Raw genomic sequence first — 24181 nt, forward strand, 5'->3', positions numbered from 1 at the left:
ATTAACCAGATATGTTGGCACTGCCACTTACAATCTGTGATCTTGGCCAAGTCATTTGCCACTCCAACTGTCAGTTTCTTATCTGAATTCATTTATTTCTCAAATACTTATTGAGTACTTTTTAGGTGCCACTTTACTAAGTGCTGGGGATACAGTGATAAATAAAATAGGCATGTGCCCTTTCCTTGTTGAATCTACAATGTAATGGGGAAGGCAGATGATAAACAGTAACACTAAACACATATTTTTTTTTATCCTCACCTGAGGACATTTTTTGTCTTTACCTTCAGATAGAGTGGGAAGGAGACAGGAAGGGAGAGAGAGAGAAATATCAACGTGAGAGAAACACATTGAGTGGTTGCTACCCACACAACCCCAACCGGGGCCGGGGACACTCTGCAACCGAGGTACATGCCCTTAGGGGGAACCAAACCCGGGACTCTCTGGTCCGCAGGCCGATGCTCTAACCGCTGAGCCAAACTGGCCAGGGCTAAACACATATTTTTATTAAAGTGGGCATTTTCAGTATTCTGGGCTCTTTTTTATAAGCAATTGCATTTAACATTAACAACCCCGTAAGGTTACTTTGAGAAGTAAGCTTCTCTTTGAAATAACATCTTCATCTGTGTATTAGGTGTTTACCAGGTGCCAAGAATTATGGAGTATTATCTATACTTGGTTCCTACCTCTAAATACACATACAGAAGAATCCATTCCCCCTCCCTACAACAAAACACCGAGACACCGCTGCCTCTGTAGCCCTTGGTGATTCTGAAGGGAGGCAGATGGCTCTGGAAGCCCTATGAGCAGCTACTATCAGCTTCTCTAGACCATAAACACTTGGCGTTTGGTGTGATGCACTTAAATACTGGTATCTTCTCCTCCTTTTTACAGTTATTTTCGAGATCATGATTGGAAGTTGAATCTTATTATATAATATGTTCAATTTGCTGCTCCACCTTTATATACATATATATACATACGCACCTAGTGAAACATCCTACCTGTTGATCAGAAGTTTCTGCAGAAAACCCTCAGAAGGTAAAAGGATCAAAGCTGAAAGGGTCCAAACACCAAGGGCATTTCAGGGGAAGATTGGATAGGAAAGTGGGCAGGAGAGTGATTCGGGTCCTTGGGTTGGGCCTCCTTTCCTTCGCTGAAGAATGCTGCGGAAAAAAGCATGTAACAGTTTCTGTCACTCATTAACATGTAACAGCTCTGCTCTTATCCTCCTTCTGTAATTCTGTCTTAACTTTATTTTTTCCACTGTCATTTTTTGTCTAAAATGTTTTATAACTTACTGCAAGAAAGAGCTGTTAAAATGACCTCTGGCATATGATGGATTGACTAGTTCAGCCCTTTGCAAGGTTTGTGAAGGGATCCAGCTGTCTCAGATTACCATGCCTAAACGTGCATTTTCCAAGGTTGTCAGTGAGTGAATGTGAAACTGGCCGACAAAGTCAAGAGCTTCCCACTGAATGAGGCATTGTGGAGCTTGCTTTGTGCTCAGAGCCATCGAGAACAACCACGAGAGTGACAAAACAAGACGGAACAGGTGCTAGCAGTCCCAGCTACGCATTCTATTATTTTGATAGATTTCAGACTAATTTTAAAGTTTTTCCAACAGCACGTGTTCAAATTGTGTATGCACACAAACACACACAATTTGGGCTTTAAAAAAAAAAACATTAAATCAACAGTCTAGATATGAGGAATAAAGAAATAAAGAGAAGACAAAGCAAGCATTTGACAACTCATAATTCAGATGTTTGCAAGGTGGTCAGCAGAGAAGAGGCAAGCTGCTGCTTTATGACTGGCAGTCTGAACTTACTGAAGCTAACAACAAACTCCCGTGGTTTTCTTTTTTCTTTTCTTTTCCTTATTGATTTTAGAGAGAGAGGAAGGGAGAAGGAGAGAAAGAAACATTGATGAAAGAGAACATCAATTGGCCGCCTCCTGCATTCCTCCTACTGGGGATTAGGCCCACAACCTTGGCATGTGCCCTGACTGGGAATCGAATTGGTGACCTCTTGGTGCATGGGTCGACGTTCAACCACTGAGCCACACTGGCTGGGCATTCCCATGGTTTTCTATTCAGTATAAAGAATTTTCTAGTAGATAGATCCCTGCACCCTTCCTCCTCTCAACAGTGGAATCATTGCCTTTAGGGGTAAAAGTGCCCCATCTCTTGGGGGCATTTAAGCAGTGACTGAATAACCACTTGTCTCAGGGTTTTTGTTTTGTTTTAAGGGAAAAAATGCTTTTTAGAAGAGATAGGTATAAGGTCAGACAAGATGCTTTCATTTATTTGTTAGTCACTCAGAACATTTTTGTTGAGTGACTATTATATGGCAGGCACTATGGTAGTCACTTGGGGACACTGCTGTGAATGAATCTGACAAAATACCTGCTTTCATGGAGCCTACACTTTATTTTATTTTTATTTTTTAATCCTTACCTGAGGATATTTTTTCATTGATTTTCATATGGAGTGGGAGGAAGGGAGGGAGAAAGAGACAGAGAGAGAGAAACATCGACGTGAGACACATGGACTGGTTGCCTCCCGCATGTCCCTGACCAAGGCTGGGTACCGAACCGCAACCAAAGTACGTGCCCTTGACCAGAATTGAACCCAAGAATCTTCATTCCGCAGGCCAATGTTCTAATTGCTGAGCCACACTGGCCAGGGCATGGAGCCTACATTTTAAAGAAGGGTGCTTACAATGGTAACTTGTTAGACAGAAACAGCATTATTTCATAGGAGTAACCGAGTGATGTGGAATTACTTTTGAGTCGAGATCTAAAAGATAAGAACGGGCCAGTCTTCTAGTGATATCTGTCAGCTCTGAAATTCTGTGAGTGTGATGATTTGGGGAAGCACTGCTGCTACTTTTGAGATACCAGGGCTGAAAACCACTGCTCCTAGAATTCTGTCAACTTCAAACCCAGTGACTTGGGAACTGGCTTTCGGAATGCACTAGCCAGTCCTACAGGCCATATTACATACTTTGGTTACTTAGGAAATTCTTTTATGTACCTTTTCTGGTATTTAGAGACTAGAATGTTTTTTAACTAGCAGAGTTTAGAATGTGTTCAATAAGAACCCTCCTTTTGGTCCAGAGAGGGATGTGCCCACAGTCACAGCACACAGCTGGTACTAAACAGAAGAGCCTGGGATCTGGGACTTCTCATGAGAAGTCTAGTGCTCTTCCCTCTTATTCCTAGTTGTGGACATCGTGCTCAGTGTCATTCTAACAAGAAGGATAACAATGTAACATTTTGTGTGTACATAATACTTAATAAAGCCATTTGATACTCATTTCTCATTTGAACATCTCCCTGCTGTGATGGGAAATGACTGAAAAATCAGTAATTTAAGGCACTCACGATTGTTCCATTGTAGGAGCACCAGTGTTCCCATTTTGCAAATAAGGAAACTGAGGTCCAGAGAAATTAACAGACTTTTCCTGGAAGTCTAAGTGACCAGGTAGCAGCAGCCACATATCCTGAGTCTGAATTAAAGTCTGCTGCTTCCATTGTGCTGCAGAAAAAAGGAGGTCAAGTAGTTTGAAAAAATATATAAATGATAAATGTAAATGAGCAGCAGGAGTGGGAAGGAGAGTGTCAATGGAGGGGAAAGGGAAGACATCTGTAATACTTTGAACAATAAAGATAAAATTAAAATTAAAATTTTTTAAATGTAAATAATCATGAAGTGAGAGAAAGGACAAGGCTAGTTTATTATGACTCTGCTCATTGGTCCAGACTGCTCTTCACAGGATTACTGTCTACTCTATCCCTGTAGCTGGTTCAGTTTTACCATATTTCCTTACAAAGATGCACCTAATCGCCAATACTTCTGCTGTAATAACAAAAAAAGTGGGTAGGTGAGACTCTATCTAAACATTATGTAGTGCTACCCTGTGTCGGAAGAACAGATACAAACATTGCCCTTGGAGCTCCTGGGCCAGTAGAGAGGAAGCTAAGTAAAAATGCAACAGCTAGAAGTACATAGGACTGGCAGATGAGAAGGAGGGCTGATAGGCGTGTCAAAGAAAGCATTCCAGTTATCTGTTACTCTTAATGAACTGCCCTGTATTAGTGGTTTAAATAACAACCATTTCCTAGCAGGGCTCAGCCATTCCACATAGTACAGGGACCTCTGGTGAGGGTGCAGTCAGATAGCACCTGCATACAGACGCCAGAAGTATGGGAATACTACCTGCTTATACTCCCTTAACTTTGAAATGTCTAGAAATAATAGAAGTGTAGACGAGGCTGAACTCAATAGACAATACCCTTTATACCCTCACACTCATGTTTTCTTAGGTGCCCACAGCTGCATGACTCCAGGGAGCAGTTTAGAAATGGAGACACCACCTGCCCCCAAGCTAGGTCTCTAGGGACTGTTATAATTAAAGCTGCCCACTGTCAGAGGACACAGGTCAGCATTACAAAGACATTGAAAGAGTGTCATTTCTTATGTCTTACTATCAAGATCAAAGTGGTTAGTAAGCACATGAGATGAATTTGGAGGCAGTTAACTAATCTTTGCCCTTCTTACAACCCTTTAGTTATTTTTTAAATAAGAAATAAGCCACCTAAATTAATCATAATGCTTAAATATGTGAAAGTGATTATTCCAAGCAGTGATGTGTAAGAGGGCCTTGCTAGTTAAGACTATCGACCTTTCATACTGAAGAGTTTGTATACTGTGTTCATTAAAGTATTAGCACAGCAACAACCAAGCTATGTGTCACCAGGTTGTCTAGGTGCTAGGAAACTTCAGCGTCAGCAGTGTTATCATAATCAACAAATGCTTGCCCTGCCGGTTTGGCTCAGCGGTTAGAGCGTCGGCCTGCGGTCCGGAGAGACCTGGGTTTGGTTCCCGCTAAGGGCATGTACCTCGGTTGCAGTTTGTCCCCGGCCCTGGTTGGTCGTGCGGGTGGCAGCCACTCGATGTGTCCCTTTCGCGTCGATCTCTCTCTCTCTCTCTCTCTCTCTCTCTTTCTTTCCCTCTCTCTCCCTCCCACTCTATCTGAACAAAAAATTTTTTAAAAATTAAAATTAAAAAAAAACAAACACAAATGCTTAGTATTGACCTGCTGCAAAATACTATTTATGGTGTCACGGAGAATATATACAAGTGTATAACTTGAGAGTTTGCCCTTCGACAAGCTATAATTTACCTGGAATTAGAGACACAGGAAGATGTGGAACGCTAGGAACTGTCACCAGGTGTGGGGTGTGAATGGTATGGACAGGGAGTGGTCTGAATTTTGTCCTCAAAATTGTCTTCTGTGCTAAATTCCAGAAGAAGAATATGAACCAAGTCCTGAAGGATAGGTAGCTTGGAGTTTCATCTTCTCGTCTGTTACACCGTCTCAGATTCCAAATAGGGAAACTAGCTTCAGTATTACATTTTGAGTTGTGCAAAAATTTGAAGAACACCCATTTTTCTTTTAGAAAAGTAGAATGTTTGTTTTCATCTATCATGACTGAACTTTGTGTCTCTTTAATTCAATCTCTCACTGAATTTCTTCAGTGCATAGAACACTCTCATAAAGGGACCTTTGCAGTTGTTTTTAAGTGACTTTTAGAGATTTAGTTAGATGCTCAGATATTTTAATTAGCATCGCTCTAAATAGAGCTACTAATGGAAATCAACTTGGAACAATTAGAGTGTCTTCAAAGCTTTTGACAAAGTGGGTCTCTTTAAATGGAAGGGGTTTTTCCCTTTTTTTTTTTTTTGGTTTAAATCAATTAGCTGCCTCATATTTACAATGGCTTAGATGAAGTTATATATTGCATTTAAACCACAGTATCCAGCCAAAAACATAATTCAGTGAGAGTTTTTGGTTTAATATAGTATAGATAGGTTAATATATACACACATATTCAAACACACATGCGTATATATACACTTGTTTATAAGGGAAAAAAATGATGCGAGTAAATTAGCACTATGGGAGAGGAAGGATAATTATGTGTTTTGGGACAGCAGGGTTAGAAAACCAAGCAACATTTAAAGATTCAAACAATAGCATTTAGCATGAAATCTACTTTTTATCATCCTTACCCAGCCATCAAAATGAAGAAAGACAGTGTCCAGCTGTAGCAGTAGTTTGGTAGCAGGAGAATTAGAAGTAAAGGTACTAGTGCCTGAGGGGTGGGTCATGAATTAATAATTGCTGTGTGGCGGATGAGCCCCGTCAGAAGAGCTGAAAATGAGGAAGTTGCCTTGCAGAGTGCTATCAATCACTCAGTGACCATAACTTCCAGTAATTAGTGTATTTTATGGGCCTTTGCTTCAGTGGCTCGAAAGCACATATGCTCCAGTCACAGCTAAACTTTGCCGGAGTAATATTCCGGGATGATTTATCCTCCTGCTGCACTGGGATATAACCCTATATTAGGTGAAGATTGTGAACTAAGCTGCAATAAAGTGTAAGTTTAGGTACAGTTTGCCCAGGTTGAGACCTCAATGTATCATGCTTTTCAGCATTCATGGTTAGGCTACAGCAAGCAATCATTTTTAACACTGAAACAAATAAAGCAATTAAAGGAACAGCGTTAGGATATGGTACTTGTGAATTACTGTTGCCCTCTTCCCATTTAAGTGTCCACTGTAATAAGCCTATTTCTAATTAAAAAAAAAAACACACTATTAGAAACATTTATTTGTAATGCTGTCTTTCCTTTATTGTTATTAGTAATCTGTAGGATAGAATGAAGGACTTTCTGAATGACGGAGAATTGCTTGATATATTTCATTGTGCTACTGTATTTAGGCTCCTTAGTTAAAATAAATTTTCTTTTTATCAGTGGACTCTGCTGAGGATGAGTAGTTCTTTTTAAAATACTGGCACATGCTAAAAGCACTCCTGATGGGAACCTCACATTTAGGTTCTTTCTACACAAAGAAAATTATATTTTCAAGCTCTCAGGAGCACTTGGCACTTTTCGCACATGCATAATTAGTTATTTGCCTTGGTTCACCCACTTTACTAGAAATCTCTGGGCCTTTGTGACAGGGTCCTTTGCCATTGCCAAAACATCTGTAGAGCCCAGAGTTCCTAGTAATCTAACAAGCTTTGCCACCAACCTACAGTATGACCTTGGGCAAATTAATTAAGCTTCCAGTGCCTCCACTGGGCAATAATTCTGTTTGTGTTAAAGAAATCCTGAGAGTTTATAGGAAGTGGTATGTGCAAAGAAGTATAAATTGAATAAAGAAAAGACATGCATGGTTTCACTATATTCTTTTTAGAGTAAAATGTTTCTGTACCACTTTTAATAATGGTGTCCTTGAATTTCCTAAAATAGAAACCAGTGATAAGCTAATTTCATCAGGCATAGGTGGAAAGGTATATGCAGTTTGATACTTTTGTTATATTTATTATCGCATCTTTAATTTGCAACGAATATAATATCATACAGGTTAAAATAATAATAGTAAAACAAACTAATTGTCTTTAATTAAAGTGAATTAGGTTTTGATTTTAATATATTTGATGTAGTGAGAACTGATAACGTGGAGGGTCCCAAAGGTTATTAGGGCATATTTCTGTTGGTCCTGATGGTGTTAGTAATAACCCTCTTTCTCATAGTTCTAGACATGAACAAATATGTCACTTCATCAGTCTCTGTTACTCGCACTTATGCCCCTCCGCAGGGGTTGCAGATTCCACAAGTTATCAGCTAATGGCGTTATACATTAAAAATTGAAGCTTTTCTCACTCCGAGGCCTTTCAAGGCTTTGTTCTTAAGCCCTAGACACTTTGGAGTGCAGCTGCAAACTATAGGCAGAAGATTAAATTAATTTGTAACTCTTTTTTTTTTTGGTCCTGCATTACTAAATCCTCCACATTTAATTGAAACCCTACTTCAAGACGCTTTGTGTTTCTGTGTTCTTTGTTGTCAGTTTAACCTCAGAAGCACTTTAACGCTGGTAAATTGCTGTTATATCCTTCGGATTGTTTTTAAACCATTCAGTTGGAGGACAGTGAAATTGATACATGGGAAGAAGAGTAAAATCTTAGAGTAGATTTTGAGGTATTTAATATTTATTATGGTTCTTCACCAGCATAGTTTCAGTTGATTTAAACTCTCTCTCTAGGACTGTGAAAATTGGTCTTGGGATGAAATCTCACCTAGGGAATTTTATGTAATCCAGTAGTTAAGTCTGATTTTTTTTTTAAGTTTCCCTGTGTCTGAATGTTCCAACGTAGCTGCTGCATTTCTATAAAATGAAGGTTTAACTGCAATGCACAATCTAAATGTAAAATCCTTAGATGGAAATTTAATTGTGTGAAATGTACACAAGGTAATTAAGAACAATTTTTAGAACATTTCAAACTATAAAGTCTTCCTTCAGCTAGATCATCGGCTATATTGAAAACACTTATTTTTCAATTTGCAGTTATGCCGAGAAACATAGAATATGCCTAAATTAAGAATAAAAAAGTTTAGTGCTCCGCAGCATAACTTTAAATTTAAAACTACTCTCACATTGTTGATATTCCGAGCAATCACCAAACATATCCTAAATTTCTGAACTTGTGTCCTGCATTTACTTTCTGGCTACATTGTATGTTTTCTCTTTATACTTTATGACTTCATGGTGATAATTATTCTTATTGCCAACAGAAGCCATTTTTGTTGCTTTGTAAATAAATATCTTCATCTTAACTTTGTGTTAACATACAAAGGTTTATATCGTGCATCATTATGTGTTTAGCAGATGTTATGATCACACCTACACACATTCGTCATTTAAATTAGAAAATCCAAACATTCCCTAATTCTACTAACGCAAGAGTAATTCATAAATTATGATTGGACAAATCAAAGATTAATAAAATGACACTAAGGAACAGACCTAGTATTACAGTGAAATGTTAGTGGTTTACTGTTATTTAAATATTCCCAAATGGTAAATGTTTTCAGAGTATTCTTTTTCTGCCTGTTACACAGTAAATCTCCCACAAGGAACAGAGTATTTAGCAGTTTGCTGAATCTTAAGTGCTTGGAATTAAATTGCACTTTTTAATTTAACACTGACTAGAATCCACTATCTCCCCTATCTCTACCTCCACTACCCCCACCCCAAAACAAACAAATAAATAAATAAGTAAAGCTTTTACAAATCTTTTACATTGTTAGGCTACCTACTCCTGGGAATGAAAAGGATGTGAGAGTCATTTGATGAATTGCTGGAGCTTACGTGAATCCACATTTTTCAATATACTTTTTTTTAAACTGGACTTAAACTGCCTGTATTTAAATGCTTCTTTTGTAAAGATGATAAAGAGAGCAAAGATTTCTATTGGCTTAGCCCTAATCTGTTTGCTTTGTTGTGATTTTTTTTCCCTCTGTTAACCTATTTATAAATCTAAATCTACATACAAAGGTCACTGGTTGGCTGAACTTAAACCATTTTACTCAGTAAATTTAATTAAGAAAATACAGTGCAACTCATAAGCAAATGAGTTTTTCCCTAGTTTTAAACCAAACCACCCTCTTGAGTGCTGATTGCCTTGCCCGACCCCTGGTGATACAGAAACAGGCAAAATTAAAAAGGACATTAAAGCTTCATTAAATCTGAAACACATTTAGTACAGTGACATATCTGCAGGCCATTTCAGAGAAGATTACATACTCTCTTTTGTAAGTTTCCTAATTTATAATACCTTGACAATAAAAACTGGGGACATGCAAGTAGATTAATAGACCAGTAGGGGTAAAAGATACAGAATGGCCCCTTTTCGCCTGTCTCTAAAACATTCAGTCATAGCGTATGAGCTCTCTCTTCCCCATAAGGGTTCTGTGTTTATTTTGACTTTTGACAGCCTCATGAAGAACCTGTTCTTCATGCTGTCATATCTACTAAAGACCCTTTTCCTTTTTTGCCTTCTCCTAACTGAACTTGATAAAAGAGTTGTAGGGCCTGGCTATATATTTCCTCCTATTTCGCCACAAGACAAATCATGTGGAACCTAAACACTACAGCTGCATTAAACCTGGAAGGACAGAGATGTGCTTGGAAGGCAGCTCCCTCTCCTGGGGCCTTAAAATGACTGCTGTTGGTGCTGCTGCCAGTTGTCACTGGTACAGAATTGGAATCCTTGACCTGTGCTGGAAGAGTCCATTGGTGACACTCTATAAGAGAGGAAATTCTTGTTTTGCTGCTCTGGTCAAGGACAAGAACCATTCTCTGTCCTCTGACTCAAAGAGGTTAGACCTGCAAGATGTCTCGGACATTCTCTGAGGGCTGTTATTGAAGAGTAGCACTGAGATTCCACGGGGTGTCAGGAAAGTGCACACAAAGCAAAGCCAGTCCCAAGAATGATGAGTTCACTAGTTCAAGCACGGCCACCTGTTCCCAAGCAGACTGGGACCGAGAGGCCCCCAGCTGACCAGCCTGCACTGAATTTCTTCCATGTTCTCCATGGTGGTATCTTACAGACTAAATGAATGGCATCAGCCATCCTTATTACCTTGTACCAGTCATGATAGAGGGGCCCAAGTAGATGAGGGCACATTCAGAAGTCGGTCATGGCCTGGCCTCTCCATAGAACAGTGAGGACTTCAGAATTTGAAGCTTTGTGTTAAAATGGGGAAAAGTCACATTTTTCATCATATCCCACTTTTTTCTAAGCCTTCTATTTATCATTGCTTAGTTCTTTAAACTGCAAGAACCAGTGGCCAGTCTGGCACCTGCCAGCTAGTTTAGATCTTAACTGTATGGATGGTGGGCATGTTTCCTCTGCTGGTAAGCCATATGGGCAGAATTCTTCCATAGACCCTGGGGTAATGTTCAACATGTACCCAGGTAATGGCACGGCATCCATAGGAAGGCTTGAGACAGAATGCTCTACATGTTTTCTAGTAGTTAGGAAATTGTCAGCTTTTAAAATGAGAGACCCACCCAGCCGGTGTGGCTCAGTGGATTGAGCATCATCCCATGGACTGAGAGGTCCCGGTTCCATTCCTGGTCGGGGCATATGCCTCAGTTGCGGGCTCGATCCCCAGTTGGGGGCGTGCAGGAGGCAGCCGATCCATGTATCTCTCTCACATTGATGTTTCTCTTTCTCCCCCTTCCTCTCTCTCTAAAAAATCAATAACTACATAAAAATAAAATAAAACAAGAGACCCTTCTCTTGGTAGTTTTCTAACTCCAAATGGAGGAATATGCAAGACTTGTAACCGACAGATCAGTGTAATGATAGGTGACAGCTGTTAATGAGCTGCCACTGCCTTGTCAGTTCAGAAAAGAATGGTTCAGATGCCTAGTCCACCCATTACCACCTCAGTAGACCACAGTGACTCCTCCTGAATCGATGTGCACACTCTCGTTAGCCAGAAACACTGTATTTACAAAATGAAGCAAATCAGTGGCCTGTATTAGGTGGGGATAGAGTGGGAACCATGGAGAACTGAGTCCCTCCCCTTCCTAAGTAATAACAGTACATAGGCAACAAACATAGTCACACAAAACTGAAAAGGAGTTTAGTTCACATTCACGTTCTCTTTTCTTCACCCCATCTCGTGATGGTTTTATTATTTATACTTGAAGCGATTAATGACATCCACTAAATGAAATAATAATATAACTTTTTTTATCTTGAAGTCAGTGAACTCTGAATACACAAGAATGAGTACAAGGTAATGAAACTCATTAGGTATTCCATACACACACACACACACACCCCCAAATGAGTATTGACCCTTTCAAAGTAGTCCCCTTACATGGTTATATGGTTTATTCCTATTAGATTGCTATTGCTCAAACTGGTTTTACAACTTTGAAAATTAATCTCAGCACCTTCATGTCTATTCTTAGTAAGAAGCAAAATATTTATTCTTGGAAGTGAAGTTGTGTGCACCCCTGTGTTTATTGCAGCGTTATTTACAATAGCCAAGGTTTGGAAGCAGCCCAAGTGCCCATCAGTAGATGAGTGGATTAAAAAAAAAAAAAAGCTGTGGTACATATACACAATGGAATACTACTTTTCTGTAAAAATTAAGGAAATCTTACTTTTAGCAATAGCGTAGATGGACCTGGAGAGTATTATGCGAAGTGAAATACTCTAGTCAGAGAAAGACAAGTACCATATGATTTCACTTTTATGTGGCATCTAATGAACAAAATAAACTAACAACAAAATAGAAACAGACTCAGATACAGAAAACAGACTGACAGCTGTTAGAGGGGGTAAGATGGGGGGTTGGGTGAAAAAGGTGAAGGGATTAAGCAAAGAAAAAACTCAAAACACAGACAACAGTATGGTGATCACCAGAGGGAAAGGGGGTGGGGTAAAGGAGGGATAAATGGTGATGGAAGGAGACTTGACTTGGGGTGGTGAACACACAATACAATACACAGGTGATGTATTGTAGAATTTATTCCTGAAACCTATATAATTTTATTAACCAATATTACCCCAATAAATTTAATTTTAAAAAATTTTAAGTGGAGTTGGGTTTTGGTAATACCCATAGGCTATTCAGACTTTAGTAAACATAAATTGCACAGTAAAAAAGATGAGGAGTATACTTTTAAATCCAAGATAAGATGCAATTCTATTAAAACAAGGTAAGTGTTTTCCTGTTATTTGAAATAATTCTAAACATAATTTCAAAAGGAAGAGTTAAGAAATGTTTAGCAGTGTCAGTGTCTTTGAAATAAATGCACAATTCCTCAAGATCTAAAAAATCAGTGTAATACACTGGAAAGAAAACTCGACTAAGTTGCAAGTTTGGGAGTCAGTTCCTTGGCTTCTACTGATGAACTGTATGCAAACTTCTTCAGTGGGGCTCTGGGGCTCTGATCTGTAAAGTGGATATCTCGGCCCTGGCCAGTTAGGCTCAGCAGTTAGAGCGTTGGCCTACAGACCAAAGGGTCAAGGGTTTGATTCCCAGTCAAGAGTACATACCTCGCCCTGGCCGGTTTGGCTCAGCGGTTAGAGCATCGGCCTGCGGTCTAGAGAGACCCAGGTTCGTTTCCCGCTGAGGGCATGTACCTCGGTTGCAGTTTGTCCCCGGCCCTGGTTGGTCGTGCGGGTGGCAGCCACTCGATGTGTCCCTTCACATCGATGTTTCTCTTTCTCTTCCTCTCTCTCTCCCTCCTGCTCCATCTGATCAAAAAATGGAAAAATGTCCTCGGGTGAGGATTAAAAAAAAAAAGAGTACATACCTGAGTTACTCAGTTGCGAGTTTGATCCCCTACAACCAATCGATGTGTCTCTCCTACATCCATCTCTCTCTCTCTCTCTCTCTCTCTCTCTCTCTCACCTTCTCTCCCTCTCTCCCCACCCCTTTTCCCTCCCTTCCACTGTATCTAAAAACCAATGGAAAAATATCCTTGGGTGAGGATTAACAAAACAAAACAAAAATGGATCTCATGGATCCATTCCAGCTTCCAGGTTCCCTGATAAACAATTCTACTTAGTAGTTACAATACATATAAAGGACTGTAGGCCTAACAATGGGCCACATTATGCAGTTGCAAAATTTACCATTATTTCTCTCAAATGAGTTATGGTTTGTTTGGTAAATTTGATCTTGTTACTTTATATCAATCCTATTCCTGGTCAAATCATTTTGTTTTTAAAGGTGAAGATCCAAAGACCAAAATTAAGTGACTGGTCTAGAAGCACACAGCAGATTACAAATCAAGCAAAATTGTGGAAGCTCTAAGGATTCACTTTCACAATTTCAGATTTAGACCTATAGTTCCAACTTCAGTCTCAGGATGGCCATTTGCCCACTAGTAGTAGCTCTTTTGTTCTAACTATGGATAGAAAAATGGATGGAAAAAACTAACAAATAGACGGAAATAATGGCAAATTTTTTTATTTCAAGTATTTACTTTCCCATTTCCTACAACCCTTTCTATCTGTATATTTGTAATTAAACTCTGTGGAGCTATGGGCTAGGAACAAGTCGGTGTTTCCCTTTTACAACAAGAAAAGATAACAGTTTCCTTCTATAGTTTATATCTCTGTCTAGAAGAAACTGCCACACACATGTAAATATGAATAAATGCCCATATAGCTGAGAATATTCCTAAGAGAAACCACATAAGGACAATGGTTCTTATTTTTTATGGTATTAAATATGCTCATTTAAAAAAACACTTTGCTAACTTAATAAGATATTACTTTGTTTCCTGTTTTTATTTACATGCTGATTTTTTAAACTTTATTTTTATTGTTGACACTATTACAGACGTCCCCATTTCTCCCGCTTTTGCCCACCTCCGCCCATCCCCTCCCCCCTTCTGGCATCTCCACACTGCTCCTGTGTCTATGGCTTATGCATATATGTTCTTTGGATAATCCCTTTTCCTTCTTTCATCCAGTAAGGAAATGTTTAGTTGTTAAAATTAGAATATTTTATTGTGTATATGTAACATTGTCCATTGAAAATGTCCATTCTAAATACAACTCTTAATGTAATTACAGTAATAATTTAGTTTGTGCGTTTGAGGTTGTGAGCTTTTTATATTTGCTAGATGCATATCTGAAATTTAGTACTTGTCTGTCTTAAGGATATCTGCCCTGCATGCAAATCTATAACTAGACAAATATTATTTCCTTTCCCAGCTTGCTCTTGGGAGGTTTCCATATCCTCAGGTAAGATTGTTCATTACTGTCGTTTGCCACTGTGACATTCATTCCTATGTATGAAGGTGCAGGGAGCAATTGTGAACATTTGAGCCACATACAAATAAATCTGTCCTGTTAAATTGAAAAGTGATATCTTAAAGGAGTCATTTAGAAGTCTCTATTGATTTTTGATTTTTTTTAAACTCCAGATTTTTTCCCTCTTTGTTAAAGGTTGAAAGCCATCATTGTGCTCTTCCTTTGTGTGACATTGGTGATGTTTTCCCTTATCCTGACCTAGTACCATGTGCTTATATTGAGATTGGGGGAGAGGCACAGCCTTTTCTTGATACAGTGTTTGAGCTTTTATAGTCATTAAAATTATTTGAATTAAAAGATTGAGATGAAGGGTAAAAATATATAAGTAGGTCATTATGTTTGCTAAGCAAATAGAAACAGGCCCCCAATTTTATGTGGGTGTCATTTTGAACATATTCTTTTTTAAAAATCTGTTCCTTCCTAGCCACATTTCTAAGAAAACAAACTGTCCATTATGTTACCATTGCTGGTGATAACCTTTATCATTTCTTTAAGATTTTTATTATAGATGAGTGCTAGCACTTAAAATATAAAGCTATTTTGTGGTTTGAAGATGATTCCCCAGTGTGTGTGGAGAAATAAGTGAAATGTCTTGAGGGATGAAAAATGAATGGTTTGATTCTTTTCCTCTGGTTGATGCTCACTGTTTTTCTGGCATCTTGGTCTGTACAGGCCAAAGTGCCTGGAGGCATGTCTGATTTAAAGGTGGTGTTGGTCTCTGCTCTTTAAGCATCTATTAACTTGCTATTATTATGCAAATAAGTGTTGTATTACACATACTAATTTATGCATGGTTAGATTATGCAGATGCATCACAAACATGGTTATTGAATAATAGGATGGGATTCATTCTCTCTACCATCTTTTCAAGTGGTTTTAAGCAAATTCTCCTGGTACCCTTGTGGACATTTAAAGACTCTTCACTGAAATGTCTGTTTTGTATTTTTCTTTTACAGTTAAAGCCATCAGATAAGTAGAAGAGAAATTGTCCAAGATGTTAGGTTCAACAGTGTTAGTCTCACTTTTCAAATTTGTAGCCTTCTTTGTTTAAACAGAATCTTTTCCTTAAAGAGGAAGTCTAAAATGTAGCGACTGATTGGCATGCGTGTTAGCCAATTTAGTGAGATTTTGGTGTATACAGCCTGGCTGCTTAGCTCTTGGTAGCCCATCAAATTAAAATCACATTTTCAGGATTTATAGCTCATTAGAATATTTATCTCAGTAAGCTTCTTATTCTGTCAGTAATTTTTAAATAATTCATTGTTTGGACAATTTGTGAAATCCCCTCAAATTTTGTAAATCAAGACAAGAGGTCATGTACACTATCTCTCTCAAACAAGTCATAGTAGAAAATTTGTAAGTAACCTAATAAAAATGCCAAAGATTGAGAATGTAGCTATATTCTTGAGATTTCTAATGTCTACTGTAATTAATCGGTGAGACAGGGTAAGTGATAAGTCTAAGAAATGGATTGCCGCCCTGGCCAGTTTGGCTCAGCGGTTGAGTGTCGGCCTGTGGACCAGAGAGTCCCGGGTTCAGTTCCCACTAGGGGCACGCACCACCAAAAAAAAAAAAAAGAAAAGAAAGAAAGAAATGGATTGCCATTGCATGTGACAAATAAAGCATTTGAAGGCTCTGCTCAGATTTGGGACTCGGCTGTATGCCTTTGCAGTGTCATTTTCCTGAATGTCTAAGTAAGTATATGTTTACTTGATTGGTCAAGCGGAAGTTGGGAATTCTAATGTGCTGAACTCCTTGGTTAGCCTTAGTTAGTAATAACCTTTATTCGAGTGTGTGTGTGTGGTGGGGGGGACTGTGCTCCTTGAATCACATAGAATACCAAACTGGGACTTTTACTTCAAATAATAGAAGCAGCTTTGATGCCATCAGGCCTATTTCCCAGATTTTTCAACAGAAGTTTGTGTGTTGCATTGCTAGAATCAATAATGACTTTTTATAGAGTTGGCATTTATTTTACAGGCTTTGTACTATAGGTTGAAGATTGGGAAAGATAACTTAATAAATTCCTTTCAGGCCCCCTCTTTTTTGCCCTCAAAGTGCTTGAAGAAAAATGTTTATTTTTATAGTGTCACAGAGACTGGATTATGAAATAATACCTTCTCTTTGGCCCATATTACCTCATTTGAACCCCCAACCACTCTTATGAGATAGCCTTCCCTGATAAATTGGGCAAGCAGAATGGCTATTTCTCACTATTGAACTGCAGGTGGTTTGGTGCCATAGAATCCCAAATGGAGTAGTCTGGAATGAGGAGTAGACTCTCAGGCTTGGAAGGGATCTCAGATATCACTGAATCAAACCTCTCTACAGGATCTGAAAAGCAAACATCCACACTACGCTTGAACACCAGTGATAGGAAACTCACTACTTTCCAGAGCAGTGTCCTGTTTCCGGAGCCTTGTCCCATTTGTTACCCCTTTCCTACCTGATAAAAGGATGTTTGCAGATCAAAGCCACTCAGAAAAGTACAGAGCCACCCTACTGGGCCTTGATGTTGGGCTGTAGCACAAAACAATTTCTAATCGTCAACAGAAGGTTACAGAGGATGTGCTCAGCAACCTGCCATCCAGAGTCAAATGAGCAGAGGTGGAAGTGGGGAGGAGAGGCTAGCTTGGAGACCTTTCCTTCCCCAGCCCCGCATCAGTGCTGCTGACAGCTTCGTTAGCAGTGCCTCTTCCTGCTGGTGACACAGTGTATACCCAGTGGGGACACTGCTGAGGGAGGGGTGTCGGAAAGATGTCAAGGAGAGTCAGTGGCCTGGGACCAACATAAAGGTTAAAGGACTGGATTTTTGTTGAAATAATCATTCTGTATGAATTTAATTGTTTTTTGCATTGGGTTTTTATTTGGTATTTGAAAATACCATCTATTTTAGTTTCCTTTAGGCCTTAAAGTTGTATAGCCTCATTGGCATGCAGTTTAGGACTCCATAGAAAAAAAAAAAAAGAGTGAAAAGCCACTAAAAATGCAGTCTTATTACTGTAGCTCATACTAGGAAGAACTGTCTTGGATTCATCTAGCACCTTTCCCATGTTGAGCTTCAGAGCACTTTCTGTTCTCTGACCCTGGCTGTACCTCTCTCTGCGCTGCAGGAACGTTATTCCAGACTCCAGGAGAGCAGACCAAGGCTCAGAGGCAGCATGCATTGCCTCAGTGATGAATGGGCACAGTTGGGTCTAGGATTTGTTGGCAACTAAACCGAATGACTGCTCTGTGTTCCCTGAACTTGATTGGCTGTTCATACCACTGCTCTTCCCCTTCAGCCCCACCAGCCTCTCACTCTCTTGGTTTGCCTTCTCTGCCCTAGGGAGGCCTCTTGTACAGATGAGAAATGCTGAACATCGAAGGGTTGTGCCATTGTAGATGATGACAAGACCATTCCCTAGAGCCCTTTTGCTTTTCTTACCATGTGTTTAGCAGAGTGACAGGAGGATCCAAGGGCCCGAGAGCTCTAACTGACCCCAGTGCCATTAAGTTCTGGGTGCCTGTGAAGCATATTCTGCAATAGGACAATGAAAAATTGTGGTTTTTAACATCTTGCAAATAGTATCTCAGTTTCTTGAACAATTTAGCTTTAATAGTAATATGATAAGATGCGCAGGTCTGGACAAGGACTGGAGCTGTGTATAGTTAATCATGTAGATTCAAATTCATTTGACTTAAAAAACATGATGGTGGGCAATGGTTTGTTTAATGACACCATAATTTAGGAGAAATGAAAAAGATTGTGTGCTCAAAATCATCATCCTTCGTTCAGAGTTTACAGTAGTTCCCTGTTAGGATGATAGTAAATCCATTAAGGAGATTTCTCAGGGGATGCTCCATCTCTGGCGTTTGGAAATTTGGTAAGAAGATGCCACAGCAAAGTGAAGATAATACAGATACAAATGTATTGAAACTACTTTTGCATATATAAAAACGTTCTTCTTTTGGCGATATTTCCTGATCTTGGTTAATAAATTACATCAAAATGACCTGAAGTTAAAAAAAGAAGAAAAAATCTGAGCAAATAGTGCCCCTGGTATTGTAAAGCTTTGAATGTTTTCACACCCCATTAATTTATTACTTCTCTTTCTTCATCTTTAAATTTCATTTTTTTTTTTTTTTTTCAAAAATTCCGACTCCCCGCTGCTGCAGTGATTTTCATCTTGTTGTTAATTTTCCCTGCTCCATATGGAGCTCCAGACATTTCACCTGGAGGCTGTACTAGATTTTGCTGTAGTGATCGTACTTCCGGAGGCCAAACTGTCATTTAGGGTTCCTGGTGCATCTGTCTGCGCCAGGCTTTTCCCTGGCATGGGCAAGTGTGAATAGCAAATTGGATGCACCTGAGATTCAGATGATTCGTGTGTTTTGTGAATCTCCACGACTTGTGAGCAGACAGCTGGGGGGGGGGGGGGGGTGATGGGAGGGCTGAACAGTGGCAGTGGGTGAATCTGTACTCACACCTTACATTTGGGGCTTTGCAAGGGACGTGCAGACATCCTAGGCAGTCTGAGTGCGGAGAGAGTAACAAATATTTCATCCTGCCTTGTCATTGATTAGAAAAGAGCCTTTAATTTCATTTCACCCCATGTTGTGATTAATTTGCATTCTTTGTCAGAAGTTAATGGAGTTTTTTATGGTTCACTCTGAAATCCTCGAAGACATCAGACTTGATCTGATGTTTATACAACCGCCAGCGGAATTTTTTCGTTTGATTGATGGCAAGCTTGATGTTATTCCAAACGGCTTTTTAAGCTGTTTTTAAGAATTATTTGAATAAAATGCAAGCAAGATATTGTTGTAAGATCAAGATTATCTGTTAAAAATCTGTTTCAAATAAAGATAAGTAGTAAAAAGGATCAAAAACATGAGAAATATAATGAATAGTGATGTCTTTTGTTTAAAATACATAAGAATGGCATTCAAATAAATTGTTGCAATACATAGTGATCACTGTTATTGAAAAAATATACCACTGTCTGGGCAAGTAGAATAATTAAGGCTAAGGTAAAAGGTAAGTCTGGATCTTTAAGATTAAAAACCTTTACTACCAATTGGCTAATCTCATTTATTCTGCCAGCTTTTGCCACCAATGTACAAAATAGAGATCTACTGTTCTTTAACTCAAGGAGACAGGGTCTGTCAGGCCTGTTAGCTGAACAAAATGATGACATATTACTCGTCTCAATAAAGAGGCATTCTTAAATCCCAATACAAGTTAAGCATAAGTGGATAATAGAGGATTTTAAGTGGAAGACATGCATTCTTAATAATATAATGACTGACCTTTTTCACAAAGTAGTTCAGAAATGAAAATATCCTGTTAAATGCAAAATACCCCTGTTGTTCATGAGCAAGAGGAATGTGTTCACCCTTATATACTATATATCAAAATCTGAGGGAAGCTATAGGTGGCATTTACTCCGAACCCCCTACTATACTAACTGAGGAAGTAAGCATTGCGAATGCTTTTCGATTACTGATACCATTTGCCTGATTTGGGGCTTTGCCTTGCTTCGGCAGATTCTTGCTTTGCTGTGATTGCTGCTAGTGAGACTTACTCATAGGTCAACAAGCTCCTTATCTGAGCACTTTCATTTAAAACAGATTAATTTATTTGCTTTATCTGAAAGTTTGCTATTTAATTGGGTGGTTTTAATTGAAGTTATTGCCTTCTGATGCTTGTATTAACATGATCTAAGATCCTTTTTATTATATGCAATCCATATTATTGACCAGATTTGCCCTGTTTTCATTTAAATGTAAGCAGCTTGTCAAAGAGAAAATATTTTGTTTAATTTGGCTTGGAAACCTGCAATTTTAATGTGTTTTTTTTTTAATTGACAGATTGTCTTTTAAGCATTCATTTATTTTGTAGTAATAAACTGTGCTCTGGATAGAGTATTTTTATCTCATAATCAAGTAGAAAGCATATGTTTTAAAAACTATTTTAAAATATTAAACACTTTACAAAAGCTTAAATCAAAATACTAGAACTTTTACACCAAATTGTATTCATATTTTAAAAGTCTTTGTATTGTTACTAATCCTAATTTCAATAATTTAACATTGTTTTATAGTCAGTGTTAAATTTAGACCATACATATCACTCTCTTACTTATCTTTTAATGCATTGGTCATGCCTAGACTGACCTAGAACTGCAAAATAATACCTAAAGAGTTTGCCTTCTTTAAAAAGAGGTGTTTGGAATCTATTCTTTGTTGCATGAACTTTTTGAAGTTAAGAACATCAAGGACTTTAGCAAATTGTGAGTATCCAGTTTTTTGTATGAGGTCTCTAATCAAAGAAAAAAACAGCAGTCAGTAATACCCCAAATTTTACATACTCATCTTTACTCGATGAGAGTCCAAAAGAAGGATGTGTAGGCAATTTGTTTTCTAAGCAGATTTCTAACCTACATGTTTTAATTCATTGTTTATTTTCATCCTCACTATTTAGGATGTAAACACTTAAAATATACTAATATTTTAAGCCATGAAGTCAGAGTTTATGTTCCATAATATCCAGAGGTGAAATTTAAGTGATATGAAGATGTTTACTTATACACATTTGCTTCTTTTCTAGAATCTTAATTTCCACATCAAATTCTCCCAGTATCTATCTCATATTTATCAAGAGGTCTCATAATTTTATTTGCTTAGCTTATGACAGATACAGGAGGTAGGTTCCTAGCATATCTTTAAAATCGGGAGAAATGGAAGAGAAATCATCCCCAAAGTATGGGTAGCTTAGAAATATGAAATTTTCTATGAAAGATGTATTACTTGTTAATACCCCGATTGAAGTATATTAGCCAGCTAGGTTAGTGATTTCTGTCTTTTTTTTTTTTTTTTAATCCTCACCTGAGGACATTTTTTTCATTTTTTTGTTCAGGTAGAGTGGGAGGGAGAGAGAGAGAGAGAAACATCGACGTGAAAGGGACACATCGAGTGGCTGCTACCCGCACGACCAGCCAGGGCCGGGGACAAACTGCAACCAAGGTACATGCCCTTAGCAGGAACCGAACCCGGGTCTCTCGGGACCACAGGCTGATGCTCTGACCGCTGAGCCAAACCGGCCAGGGCAGATTTCTGTCTTTTTTAAGCAGTAACACCATGGTTTGAATTTATAGCTCCTGCTAAACTGTTATATGATGTGCATCTCAATTTAATTTAACATTTATTTGTCACTGAGCATCTACTCTGTACCTGACACCGCTACACATGGGGTGTACAGAAATGAAACATGTGGCCCCTACTCTCGAAGAGTCTAATCCAGTGATGGGACAGACAAATGACAGTTGATATGAAAGGAACCTACAAGAGGTGGTATGTTCTGGCGTCAAGAGGAACAAGTCAGCTCACTTCAGGAAGCCATAGGAGTTTCACAGAGTAGGTGATGTTCGAGCTGAGGCTCTGAGGCTGGAAGGATGGGAAGGCACTTTCCAGGCATTTTAATCAAAAGGAGAATCACCTAGTAGAAGACAAAGGTCTAAAGCAGCATGTTGTATTTGGTGTCCTTCTAGTACTTCAGCTCAGTAGGGTACTGCTACTATCATTACCTTCATCTCTAACAGTTTAGGAATTTCCATAGGTAACTTTCATAGGGACACTGGGAAGGAGTCGGAAAGGGGAGGAAAGAACAGTAGAGGAGAGAGGTGGTGTATCAGCATGGAGAAGACAAGTGCAGCAGAGACCAGTTAGTGACACTGGGTTTGAGAACGTCATGAATCCCTTTGAGATGACAGAGCCAGTCTGAGGTTGGAAATCATTGCATTTTAAGATCTCTGCCCCTGAGGTCAGTTGGTACATTCCTCTAAGGGGTTCCCTGCCACCCTCTATGAATTTGACTTGGCACGTTATAGCACATTTTCTACGCTGCTGGGGTGGGGGAGAGGAGGAATTGTCATGATCAAATAAGCTAATGCCTAAGAGAGCACTTTGAAAAATATAAGGTGGTAAACAAGAGCAAGGTAATATTAGTATTATTTATATTTCCAGAAGGTGCATTAGGGATTTACCTATGTAACTCTGAAAATATATGACCATGTCTCACACCAAGTAGGACTAAAATGAATTACTTTTCTGATCCCATAAGAGCCTTCTTTTACAGCCTTCCTTTTTTGAGTTATAATTTATCATTCACAATCACAGTCATAGCATATAGAATTATACACAGAATTCAGTCATTTTTAGTTCAGTAACTGGAACCATGATTCTTTTACAATTTTTAAATAATCAGTTTAGCCCAGAAACAGAATTGAAGTTTGAAGTAATGCACTTGGTGCGCAGGTTGGCTTTCAGGTGGTGACGTTGTCATCTTTTCTTTCTCTTAGGTTCTATGGTCTGGGAGGCCTTCCCTTTTTTTCCTTTGGTTTTATTGGTACTGTCTGCTGTTCAATTGAATCATAGAATTTTAGGATATGAAGAGATCTTACAATGATCTAGTCTAACACCTTTCTTTTATAGAGGAGAAAATTGGGGTCCATAGCCATTAAATTACTCATGATTACCATGTATTTAGCAACAGGGTCAAACTGTCCTCCCTCTGGGGCGGGGGGAAGGGGGGGGTTGAGATAAGGCACCCAGAGGCTTTGAGCCTAAATGGCCATCCTTACTTTCCACACCCATCCTCTCCAGTACTGCCTCCAACTGGTGTGTCTGTAGAGATGTAAATTACTATCCCAGGATGCTCCATGGCTGCCAGGTAATTGCGGATGGATATGGATCCCCGGGGAAAGGTGGTCCTCAACAGCAGGTAGCAGCAGCAGCCACAGACAAAGACATTGGCTTTTATTGGACTCCAGTGTTTTACTTATCACTATTCAGTACAGAAAACTTGGGTAGAATTGGGGCTAGGAATTCATTGGCATCCAAGTTAAAAAGGGGGCAGACCTGGCCAAGCTTTGTTTGAGCACAGATTACTTTTTAGATGTTTAACAATTCTAGATTAATGCCTGGGGGGTTTGGGAATTCTTCCTCAACTAAAATGTTAATGATGCTAAGAACCCAACCCTCTTTAGTGCCAGTAAAACAGACAAGCTAAGTTCATTGAAAAATCAATGAATTGCCTAAAAGGAGCAAAGAGCTGATTCGATTTAGAGCTGGAGATTGCCCAGGACACACCAGGTGGAAAGAGGGTCCCAGGGACCACTAGGAACTAGGAAAGGGGGCAGTCTGTTTATGCACAGAGCCAGGGTGCCATCTCCAAGGAACTGTGGGAAACTGAGGCATCCAGTTATAACCAAGTGTGGACTCAGGCTGTATACACTGTCAAGATCTATAGATGGTGACTGCCACCAAGACAAGGAAAGAAAAGCTGAGGAGTAAAACAGTCTTATGAGGAAAGGAGCTCCGAGGAGGAAAGAAAGACCAAAGGGAGGTGGGGGAAATGAAGTCTGTCCTGTTTTCTGCTCAGAAACAGGTTTCAGAGAGCACCATTCTGGGCGTGAGGAGACCTTGACTGT

At 39.1% G+C, this 24181-nt stretch overlaps 1 protein-coding gene across 10 annotated transcripts in view; it reads left to right on the forward strand.

Annotated features, from left to right (window-relative positions):
• MAP2K5 (mitogen-activated protein kinase kinase 5) overlaps positions 1-24181 on the forward strand; it is a 266821-nt gene that overhangs the window by 168537 nt on the left and 74103 nt on the right. For 6 of the 10 annotated variants that reach the window (XR_004960015.1, XR_004960014.1, XM_036265405.1 and 3 more), the window contains exon 17: positions 14610-14639. The exons of 2 other annotated variants lie outside the window; for them this stretch is intronic. Coding sequence is in view for 4 of the 8 variants with exons in the window: in XM_036265405.1 (XP_036121298.1) it covers positions 14610-14639 (30 nt within the window). In the remaining 4 variants the exon portion in view is untranslated. Of the gene's footprint in view, positions 1-14609; positions 14640-15664; positions 16403-24181 lie in introns of all 10 variants that reach the window. 2 more of the 10 variants (XR_004960022.1, XR_004960023.1) reach the window with 1 other exon arrangement.

This window comes from Molossus molossus, unplaced genomic scaffold (assembly GCF_014108415.1).
Source record: "Molossus molossus isolate mMolMol1 unplaced genomic scaffold, mMolMol1.p scaffold_m16_p_1, whole genome shotgun sequence".
NCBI lineage: Eukaryota > Metazoa > Chordata > Mammalia > Chiroptera > Molossidae > Molossus > Molossus molossus.